The sequence below is a fragment of the Convolutriloba macropyga genome, chromosome 6 (genome assembly GCF_964194025.1).
Source record: "Convolutriloba macropyga chromosome 6, txConMacr16.3, whole genome shotgun sequence".
In the NCBI taxonomy this organism is placed as follows: domain Eukaryota; kingdom Metazoa; phylum Xenacoelomorpha; order Acoela; family Convolutidae; genus Convolutriloba; species Convolutriloba macropyga.
The window spans coordinates 29412466-29423888 of NC_134473.1; the positions used below are offsets into that span (position 1 = coordinate 29412466).

At 37.9% G+C, this 11423-nt stretch overlaps 1 protein-coding gene across 1 annotated transcript in view; it reads right to left on the reverse strand.

The window, feature by feature from the left end:
• The window catches only part of LOC142340920 (nicotinamide N-methyltransferase-like), a 159163-nt gene extending 151343 nt beyond the window's left edge, over window positions 1–7820 (reverse strand). Inside the window, exon 1 of the mRNA XM_075391697.1 lies at window positions 7626–7820. Within this exon, the coding sequence (XP_075247812.1) occupies window positions 7626–7730 (105 nt within the window). The 5' untranslated portion in view covers window positions 7731–7820. The remainder of the gene's footprint in view (window positions 1–7625) is intronic.
• Between the last annotated feature and the right edge of the window lie 3603 nt (window positions 7821–11423).

Below are 11423 nucleotides of genomic sequence, written 5' to 3' on the forward strand. Positions count from 1 at the left end.
AGAAGGGGGGAATGTTAGATGGGGGGATGATAGGGGGGGGGGGGGGGTGAAGTATAGGTTTTGTCTGTAGATGCCGCTCAACCCAAGTGCATATCAGAACATGAATTTTTGTTTGCGTGACCTCTTTTCCATTTCCCTATGCACCAGCTAACGTGGGAACTGTTCTGCTCTACGATTCTGAACATTTTCCATCATATCCCAAGCTCCCATCCTTGGCCCAAGATCCTATACTTTGCGCCATCTTTGACTTGGCGACCTCCCGTTCTCAACACGGGTGTTTAGAACACTCAACAGAAAACAAATTTGAAATGAATATATTATTCGCACATATAAATAATGTGTAATAAAAGCAGAACTAAATTGTTGAGTGGTTGCCGGAGCGGATGGTGGGATCGTGGGGGTGCTCCATAGTAGTAGTAGGAGTAGTAGTAGTAGTAGTAGTAGTAGTAGTAGTAGTAGTAGTAGAAGCAGTAGCAGCAGTAGTAGTAGCAGTAGTAGTAATGGGTGGATTTACCGTTTCCTTTATATTCAGTTATAATAAGTTTTAATAAGAGGAGTGCCAACCAGAGTGCTTTTCAGATTTGCTTTGTATTCTGTTATTTCTTCCAATTTGGATATTTTCAACCAACAACTACCAAATGGCATCCCGAAAAGTGCAAATTCTATCGACGGACAAAGTACAAATTGCATCTCAACAAGGACAAGAGTCAGAGGAAATTGTGAGTGCATTTTTTCTGAAGTCTTAAGTATTAAATCAGCTGATGATCTTTTTTTATAATTATTTAACATGTTTGATTTAAGTGGTATAACATTGTCCCAGTGTAATACCCAAGGGGAAGTTATTGCCTTCTTTTTCGTACGTTTATTAAGATTAGAGACTGTACTTTAATAGAGCTTAATTGAGGGAGTACAATTGTAAAAGGCGCTGGTATTTTATATTGATGCTAATCTTGAACGTTGCGCCCACTAAAAGCAAAATCTCATCTGAGTGGGTCAAACGGGCCATCTGAGTGGGTCAGTGGGTCATCTGAGTGTGTCAGGGGGTGAATTGAGTAGGTCAGGCGGGTCATCTGAGTGGATCAGGCGGGTCATCTGAATGGGTCATGCGGGTCATCTCAGTGGATCAGGCGGGTCAATTGGGTGGGTAAGGTTTTTGTACATGTACCTGCACATGTACATGTGTTTGCACATGTATGGTACATGCACATTTCATATAAATATAAATATATATTTATAAACATACAAACATATTATATATATATATATATATATATATATATATATATATATTATAAATAATAATTATGAATATATATTTATATATATATATATATATATATATATATATATATAGTTTTTTGAACAATTGGTTGTTTTAATTTTATAGGCAATATCAAAAACTGTTTTCTGCGTTAGATTTGTTTCAAGATCTTTTTTACAATCTGGTTCGATCTCTGTCGATTGTCTTGAACACATGTGTTCATGATGGCAAGTTGCCAACTCCGAGATGGCGGCAGGTGAAGAATTCTCGGGCACATATGGGCAACCGGGTGATGATGGAAAATGTTCAGAGTCAGTCAGAAGGACATGTCCCAACTTGCCTGGTTGTATTGTAAAAGGAAAATTTTAATTCAGTGTACCAGCGATGGTAATTCAGTGTAGAAGCGATGGTAATTCAGTGTAACAGTGTAGCAAATTCAGTGGAAATGGGAAATGGGAAAAAGTGAACTGTAAATGTGAGATGGGAACTGTGAATGTGAATTTCAATGTGAATTCCTTGTGGTTGTGAATATCAATGTAAATTCCTTTTTAGTTATCCATAATTTTGGCGAATTAATTTTTAAAACTGTCCAAGTTTATCTCCCAAGTCTCAGATTGAAGCAATTTTTTCATTCTGTTCAGCTCAAAAACAGACAAAAATTCATAATGTCCATGGTAAATGCAGAATAGAAGTTAATTATGTTCATACTAAACTCAGAATTGTACTCTGAATTTTATCATGAATTGTCTAATAAGTGCCATGATCAGAACTCTGGCCATAATAAAAATCATAATAAAATTTTTATGATTCAGTACTGAAATATCATGAGACTCAGGTCCGGGCCCCTCATCTCAACTGTTCATTTGGTGAGCATGAATGCTCTCTTTTTGGCGACTATGGTGACTATTTAGCGTCCGAAACTTTAACGTTGTGTCATTATTTCAGCGAAGATTAATCAGGCTAAAGCAGGTTACATGAGTGCTTATAATCACAAACAAAGCTTTGCGGAGACAGGTGATTGAACTATCAATTATTGGCGTGTCAACCACACATGCACACGTTTCCTCTTACCTATCAGGCCACTTATGATACGGGTTGCAGTTCATCATTATCATGATGCGGGTCGAAAAAAAACCCAATCATGTGTTTTACCGATTTTGGCGTTTTGGAGCAACAGAGACTATTTGTGAGTGCCTTTGTGAGCGGATAGGTTTTTCGTTCTAAAAATCGAGTGACACGAGTTTTCCATTAATGGATTCTTTTAATTTTTTGACGATGCGGGTCCACCAAAGATTACGGTCAACGGAAAATTTGGACTCAAGCGGCTCGTTACCCCATTTTTTTGCAGTCTTCAATAATTAATTGCATTTCTCGAAACTGTGTTGCGACTTTTTCTTTTGTTTTCGACCGTCAATTATCATATGTCTATCTGACGTTTTTGTTTGAACAGAGTCGTTAGGAAAAATTCAAATTTTTGACATCTCGGTTTTGCAATCTCATTTTTATCTGACGCAGACTAATTGTTGTTACGGAATTGTTAAGCTATGCATTTTGAAAATTAAAACTTAAATTAAATTAAACAAAATTTAGTCTTGGACGTCATAGATTTGTTGTTTTCACCATCGATGAAAATTCTCACTTCAGCAAGAATGTTACAACAATAATGTGTCAAACGTTTATTCTGTTTGTTCACCTCTAATGCTCACTTATGACTATGAAATTTTTCTCGTTTGAAGCAGCTAGTGCTAATCATTGTTCGTTTTGGTTGCATTATTAATTATCAACGTATTTTTGTAGGTACTATTCAGCTCATCTACTTTCAGACTCCATGCGTTTTTTGGATACATTGTTTGATATTTTCATGTAGACTAGTTACTTTTCTGCTTCTTATACAAACACATGACACTTCAAGATTATCCTTCTCCATAATTAAAGTGATCATCTGGACTTACATTTGATTAACTTATTACGACGCAGAGGTATACCCCAAAATTTCCGCCTTAGTAAAATTGCCTCGAAAATTAGTTACATACAATGAACGAAATTAGGTGACATCCTTTGTATCTTACTTTTCGCAAAAGGGGTTCCGCCAATTTTGCGAAATAAAAGAACATTCGGTGCGAAAATTAGGTAACAAATAAAGTACTACTAGTAGTAATAAGTTAGGCTTAATTAAATAATTAGTAATTAACTTAGGCTTAATTGCTGATTATATGCGAAATCGAGCTACATTGCGTGCGAAAAATCGATACATAAATGGAACGGATGCGTGATACAACTCGCGCAAAAAAAAGGTTATTAAGTTTGTACTTGCATTTCGCGGTTAAAATTAGGACAGTTTTGCGAACACGGGATATGATATTCCCTTCCATTTTGCCGATTTCTGCTAAAGTAACTATTTTCGGAATATGGTTCGACTTTCAATGTATTAGCATTGTAAAAACGAACACGAGATACACGCATCGGGCATATCTGCCCATGACGATTTGGGTATACCTTTGCATCGTAAGGCTTTGACGACGGCGATTCGATTGTAGGGTTTTAATAGTTTTATAAGTTATTTCTTTTTTTCGAAATGCTTATCAAAGGCGGACGTAGACACATACCGATCGAAAAGATTTTATAAGCTAACCTGTCAAACCTAATGCATGTTTAACCTGGTTTACAAAAAACATAAAATTTAAATAAGAAAGAAATAACGAACAGGAAAGTACCAAACTGATTAACAAGCTCTCATGTAATTATTCGACGTTTTGAACAGAGATAACAGCTAAAATCAAAAAACGTGCAAGACTAAACGACTAAGTACCTTGTCAACTCTCAGTTTGTGAAATTGCTATAATGAAAACCCAGCCATGAAGCTAGAACAACCCACAGTATTCGGTTTTATAAAACCACTCGAGATGTGGCAGCGTTCTATTGATTGCATCTAATGAGTAACTAACACTATACATAAAGAAACAGTCAGCGCGATAAAATTTGTATTTTTGTCCAAAAAATATCATATTTACAACAAAAAGAGTTTATTTCTTCTTTGCACGACGGCGACGTTTGTTGAGATGATTTTTCTTAATTTTACGGATAAAAATTTTAAGATGGATGGCTTGTGGAAAAATAAAATTCATTGATTTTAACTCTGCTTCGTTTTTTGTTGAAACTGGAATTACTCCTAAGCGACTAATGAGATTTTGACTTTCTTGCAGTAAACTTCCTGCAATAAGTCACCATTAAAAAGCGGCTTGCTCCTTTTAAAAAGTCAACGATATCAGTTGCACAAGAATTTTGACAAAAATATTGACTTGTTTCTGTTTTGGAACTTATGAACACAGGGAGGGGGGGGGGGGTTAATGGAGGTAATACGATACAATAGTGGAGGTAGTGTGTGGTAATTTGGGAGGTAGAATGGTTTAAGAGTAGGGGGTATTTTTAGGCGGTAAAATTATGCAAAGGTAGTGGTAATGGGTGTTAAATAGATGCAAGAGTAGGGGTAGAGGGGTCCATAATCCCCTCACGTTTGCCTCGTTTTATCCCCAATATCCCCTAATCTTGCGTTGTATTAGCCTCCCTCCCCCTTGCCCCTACTCTTGCGCCATTTTACCCCGCATTATCCCCTTCTGTTGCATAGTTTTACCCCCCCCCCTTTTACCCCCAAATCTTGCATTATTTTACCTCCCTTTGCCGCCCCACTCTTATATCAATTTACCTCCATAGTAACCGAGTGACAGCCTTCAACCCACAACCTCTGTCCCCTGAGCCAGTTCACTTTAGCCCTCAGACCAACAATGCTTGCCCAATACTAACCATCCTATGTATACTAATTAAACCATTAAACCCCTTATTCTTACATCTTTGTACCCCTCTTTAAAAGACACCTAATCTTATATTTTTGGGGATTATAATTATTAGGGGTTCTGTCCAAAATCCCCCCAATCCCCATAACTGTATCATCTATCATTCTCATTACACCCTATCTCAAAAATAAAAATTCCCTCCTTACTCCCAATTAAACCCTTTATCTTATATCGTTTTACCCTCCTAATTGGGGGGGGGGTTAAAGCTAACAGTCCTCCACTTACTTCCCACTACCCCCTAATATTACCTTGTTTTACCGACCTGAATTTACCCGCTAATCGTACAACTTTCTGGGGGGGGGGGGGGTATAATTTGGGGAGCTAAAATCTAAAAATTTTCCCTTTACACCCAATAGCCCTAATCTTATATCGTTTTACCCCCTAAAATTACCCCCTAATCTTACATCTTTATGAGGGGTAGTTTTTGGGGGTTAAAAAATCCAACAATCCCTCCCTACTGCCCATTACCGCCTAACCTTACATCGTTTTACCCCCATAAATTTACACCATAATCTTACATGTTTTGGGTGCTGATTTTTTTTTGGGGGTGGCTAAATTTTAAACCGCCCCCCCTTACCCGCGTTACCCCCATTACCATTCTAATCTTACATCGTTTTACTCGTTTAAAATTACTCCCTAATCTTACAACGGATCTATTCTATTTCGCCCCCCCCCCCCAGCTTTGTGGACATAAATCTTTTATGCCCCCAGGCGCCCGTGCTATTTTCTTACATAGTAACGTGCAATATAACAACATACAATTTGTAACAGGGGGTCATAAAAAACACTGGGGGGGTGCGAAACAGAATAGATCCCTTACAATTTTTTGGGGGTTGTTTTTTGGGGTTCATAATCTAGAGATTCCCCCATTGCCCCCATTGCCACCCACTACCACCCTAGTTTTACGCCAATTTACCCCCTTAAATTTACCCCCTAATCTTACATCTTTTTCAGGGGTAATTTTTTGGGGGTAAGATCTAAAAAAAATCCCCCCACTACCCCCATTAACCCCCATTAACCCCCATTACCCCTAATCTTACATCGTTTTACCCCCGTAGACAAATACCCCTTACTCTTACATCAGTTTGGGGGGTAATCAGGGGGATAATTTCGACACGGGTATTTTAAGCTTGACTTTGTATTTGTTTAAGTTTAGTTTCAATAGCGCAATGAACACGTTTGATGCTAGCGGCTCTGTGATACCTTGGAGATTTTTCCAAGGTCATGTTAAAGGGAACTAGCTCCTGTCATAAACACCAGATAAATTTTACAGTTCTTTCCTGCCCCTCTGCTCCTAGGAAACTACCCAGTGAGTGTTACGAAATGTAAAGTACAAACTAAACTGTTTGGGTCTTTCCCATTATAGCCGCCCATGAAATTATGGCCCCCCATTATGGTATAATTACCATGTTTGGGGGGGGGGGGCTATAGGTTATCTGACCAGTAAGCTGGGGGGGGGGGGGGCTATAATGGGAAAGATAAACTGTTTGATAATTCTAGAAAACTGTTCGGTGATAACTCAGCAGAGTTTGTATGTACTAATTTTTGTTCGAATATCTGGCCACAATGAACTTCGACAGTACAATGTTTAAATTTGGCGTCGGTTATGACCAATGTTTTGAATCGCTCGAGTTTTGAACCCGAGAATGTTAATTTGAACAGTAAGGATATTTTCCAACGTCCGCTATAAAACAGTCCCCTATTTACGAAAATAACATTGCGATCGGGTTAATGCTAATATCATTTTCTTTTCAGGGAACGATTTTACAGGAGTCACGACTTATCTGCAAATGTGCAAAGTCAAAATGGGCATATTTTTCAAGATCGGTCTTGCTTTCTTTAATGAAATGTAATTTATTTCATTGGGAACAACCGCCAATTATTTTTTACTTATACAGTAATTGGGCGGCTATACGTTATATGACTGCTAAGTTGTTTTCACCAAGTGAAATTGAGGAATGAGCTAGTGTAATTCATAGACAGGGGTCTTTCCCATTACAGCCCCTCCTCCCCCCACAGTTTAGTGGTCAGATAACCTATACCCCCATTTTAGTAATTATACCATAATGGGGGACTATAATTTCATGGGGGGGGGGGGGTATAATGGGAAAGACCCTTAGACTGTTTTCAAACATTTCAAACATTTGGAGGACTTCTCCATTGTATACAATTCGTCTACAAAATTAGTGGTCATATAGAGAATAGCCGTCCAATTACTTGAAAAAACAATTGTTGGTAAAAGGAGGGGGTAATAATGATTACGGCTACAAATTAGTGGGGGTATTAAAAATGGGCAGATCCCATTTGAATCCATTCTGTTCGGTCAGGGTATTACGGATGGTATGCAGAATAGATCTGAGTTTTTCATATCAGAAGGAAAATTAGTTTAGACTGATAAAAATGGGTTTTCTGTAATATCATTTTTATAGATCCATTGCCACTCGGCTGGGGGGGGGGGGGGGTGTTATGGAGAGATACATAAAAACAGTGTGTTACCTATAAATAATACTTGCCTGGTTATTTGAAGTCTTCTGGCAGTAATAAAAGTTGAGGTAGGCTTCTGGTTCAAAATGTGAACCATAATTGTTCTTTTTTTCTTCAAATGAGAGAGTAGTCATTATGTAAAAGTCTACTTCTGGGTCAATAAATTAACGCGATCAGCTAAATAGTGCGAAATTGTCCGTGTTTGTGAACAATATTATAAGGAAACCCTGCATTTCCACGTGCAAAAATTATGCGATCTATACGAAGGAGTGTTATACGAAATATTGTTGGGTCTTTCCCATTATACCCCCCTCCCCGCATAAAATTATGCCCCCTATTATGGTATAATTACCATGATGGGGGCGATAGATTATCTGACCACTAAGCTGGGGGGGGGGGGGGGTGGCGGTGGCTAGAAAGAGAAAGACCCATAAGTAATTGAGAGCATGAATAATCAATTTTTGAGAACTCTCGCCTGTGAGTGCAACGGCTGAGCAACAACTAATATTTATTGGCCCTTTCGACCGGACCTGATTGTCCACATATTTTTTAACTTTAACTTGCAATATCGCAACAAGGAAACGGTTCCAGGGAAACAAACTTAGCCTTTATGATAACAGAAACAACTCGTCCACAACGATTTTTATTGCGTTAAAACAGTCACAGCAGAAATCTGCTCTGTTTGCATAAAATTATTGAGTAAAATCACTGTTTATTATTTAGGGGACACTAAATAAGGTAGAAAAGCTTATTTTTGACAAAAATTATCTTTCCATCAAAGATGTCCTACACGAGAAGACCATTTGTGGGACGACGCGCAGCATTCAAATAGGTTTATCAATAACAGGAAATAGGCGAAATAGCCCAAAAACCATTACCAAATGCAAACTATCAAATGCTCATCACACCATAAGGATAAATATAGCAACGAAGGTGTGACTTTGAACAGATTTTTATTTTAACTGATTGTACTGCACTACAGATTCGCAGGAAATATTTGAAATTTATCATCGTAACTTCGCGGGTCAATAATCAAAGCTAGTTGCCAATTTTTTTAGAAAAAAAAATTAAATAATTTTCTACCATATTTTTTTGCCAATTAATCAGATTTGTCAAAATATGTTACTTTTTGGAACTATATACGCAACTTCAAATTAATCTAGACTAAATTCATTTTATTTGAAGTTCTTAAAGTTAATGCATGTGAATTAGGAAAAATTCACAGAATTTTAATGGCAACGAGGTTTTTGCACAACTTGGCGGCAACTGCAAGTTTTGTTTATTTCTTATTATAACCACCATCGCACGAAAATATAGCCCGAATTGTGGTAAATTAACAAAAATTTCGCTGCTGTTTCATTTTTTTTGACAGGTTTTGGCAAAACACGTCGAGTTTCGAAGCAAGTACAGGTGCACAAAATCAGATTTTTGATGCTCGCGTTCAGTATCAATTGGCTTAGTTACCATTCTAGTAGTATCCAGAACCGATAAAAGGAGAAAACATAGATTTTAGAATTAATTGGGCAGTCTTATAAAGAGATTCCTTTAAAATATAAATCTGGTAAATCCTAGTTTTGTTGAAATCATTTATATCTTAATCAGTTTGAATCGACGTTTTCAATCAATGGAAAATATGTTATTTTTTTAATACTCTTTTATCAATTGATCTGAACAAAACGAATCAATGAATTTTAATTAAAGCAATATTATAACTCAGAAAACGTTCCAATTGCAAAGCCAGATGCGTTATCTGCAATTTTTTGGGAAAAAAATTGATATGGCAGTTTTGGCGGAACATTGTTTTCTAAAAATTGCATGGAACACTGTTCATTAATTAAGTTTATACGCAAAACTGCATTTGATTTACCGCAAAAACTTTCTCTGTTCGGTTTAGAGTAATTACAGCGGGATTCTGAGCTCAAGTAACAATTTCGTTCTACTCCCACCCAATTTCTGCAATTACCAATGGCCTTTCCCCTTATAACCTTCAGCCTAGAGAACATGTAACATAAAGCATGTAAAACAGAGAACCTCAAAAAGTTTGAAAAGATTGTTTAATGATAAAAAACAATTTTCTGTAGCAATTAACGGTTGATTTTGCCAGCCACTCCACTCGTCAGTTTGGGCAGGCTTTTTATATGTTTGAACAAAACCCTAGTAGCCAGAGAAGCCCAACATTTTGTTCTAACCTGATAATTAGAGAAATCAGGATTTGATCTTGTCGTACTTTAATAAAATTCTATAGTCTCCTGCGAGGCGGGTGCGCTTACTTTTTTCCAAATTGTGATTCTTGGAGTGAAATATTGACATGATAATTCTACGCTTACTTGCGGAACGAGTTTGCAAAGAAAGAAAATCAAGTGAAACTGAATTGCAAAACTGAAAGTATGAGCTCGAGAGCTTATAAGCAAAACAAGAAGGTGTGATCAGACATGTCTGATCACTAAGCGGGAAACCAAGAAAAGACGTACTGCAAGAATCACGAGAAAGGAATTGAACAAACTATAAAACGATAAGGAAGGTCTAAAAAAATTGAACTAAATAATTACATCGTATGAAGTTTTACTGCATCAAATAAATAAATGGGATATAATGTATCCCCGTGTATCACATACCCTCTTTCGCAACAAAGGAAAAATTTTTCAACAATTTTTCTTGATGATATAATTAGTGACAATTTTTACAAATTCGTATTTGGTCCCCGGTTAAATAGATAATAACAATAAATTTGCTGCTTATCAGAACTAATAATAAATCAATATTACAAATACGAATTCAGCAGTTGACACAGTTTTAGTGATGATCAAAATTATTCTTATAGTTCCTGATTTTCTGCCTCCATAACTGTCCTTGATCGTACCAGTGTCGGGGTATCTTGATCAATTAGAGGTTGCACTTGTTGTGCAGGTGGCGAAAATTCACCGATTACCGGAGAAATGTTGCACTCCTCAGGTTGTTGTATAGCCATGTGTTGAACAGTCTCTACAACTGATGCGGATGGAGGTAGGAAAATTGCTATATCAACCGCTCGGCGTGGGCGTTTGGGTAGAGCTGTAATTGCTGAGTCCGAAGCTGAGTCGTAAAATGATGGGCTTCGTCTATTACGGTCCGAGGTTCGTTTGCCTTGTGGTGCTGCTGGGTCCACTTGCTGTAGTGCCGAAGAAGAAACCGATTGTGCGGGAATAACTAACTCGCTTAGCAAATCAGTTTGAGGCTCTGCGGTTTGATTTCGTCGGGCGACAGAATCGGGAAATTTGCCGGATGCGCCCTTGCATCGCGCGTGATATATTGGAACGTGAAGACGACACTGCGCTGCCCGGATCTCGTTTACAATGTTTCGTTTTCTTGTCGCCTTTAAGTTTGCGCGTGAATTGTTTGATCTGCGACTGAATTTGTTCCTCTACTATAATTTCGCACTATCGGGGTCCTCTTTTATCTGCATATACTTTTAGTGGAGTGTGTCTCTCCTGCGCCGTTCTAAATTTCGCAATATCACTATTGCAAACTGTTACGATTTGCTTGCCAGGCTCTTTGGGGGTAGAAGTCGTTGGGCTGACCTTCACTTTATTTGATCCTGGGGTCAATACCTCATAGAAACCCTCCAAATTTTTCTTCGACCTACGCTTTCCGTGAACATTGCGGTCCAGTTTGAGTTGCACTGTTCGCTCTGTCACTGATATCGGTCTACAAGTTCTTGTTCGGATGAAACGGGACTCGCCGTCCGTACTCGCTTCTTCCCGAGCGTTTGTGTCCTGCTCTACGCGAGTCATCCCAAGTTCCGCCTCAATATTACTGCGGTGTCCGTTTACCCATTTATCATCGGGAAG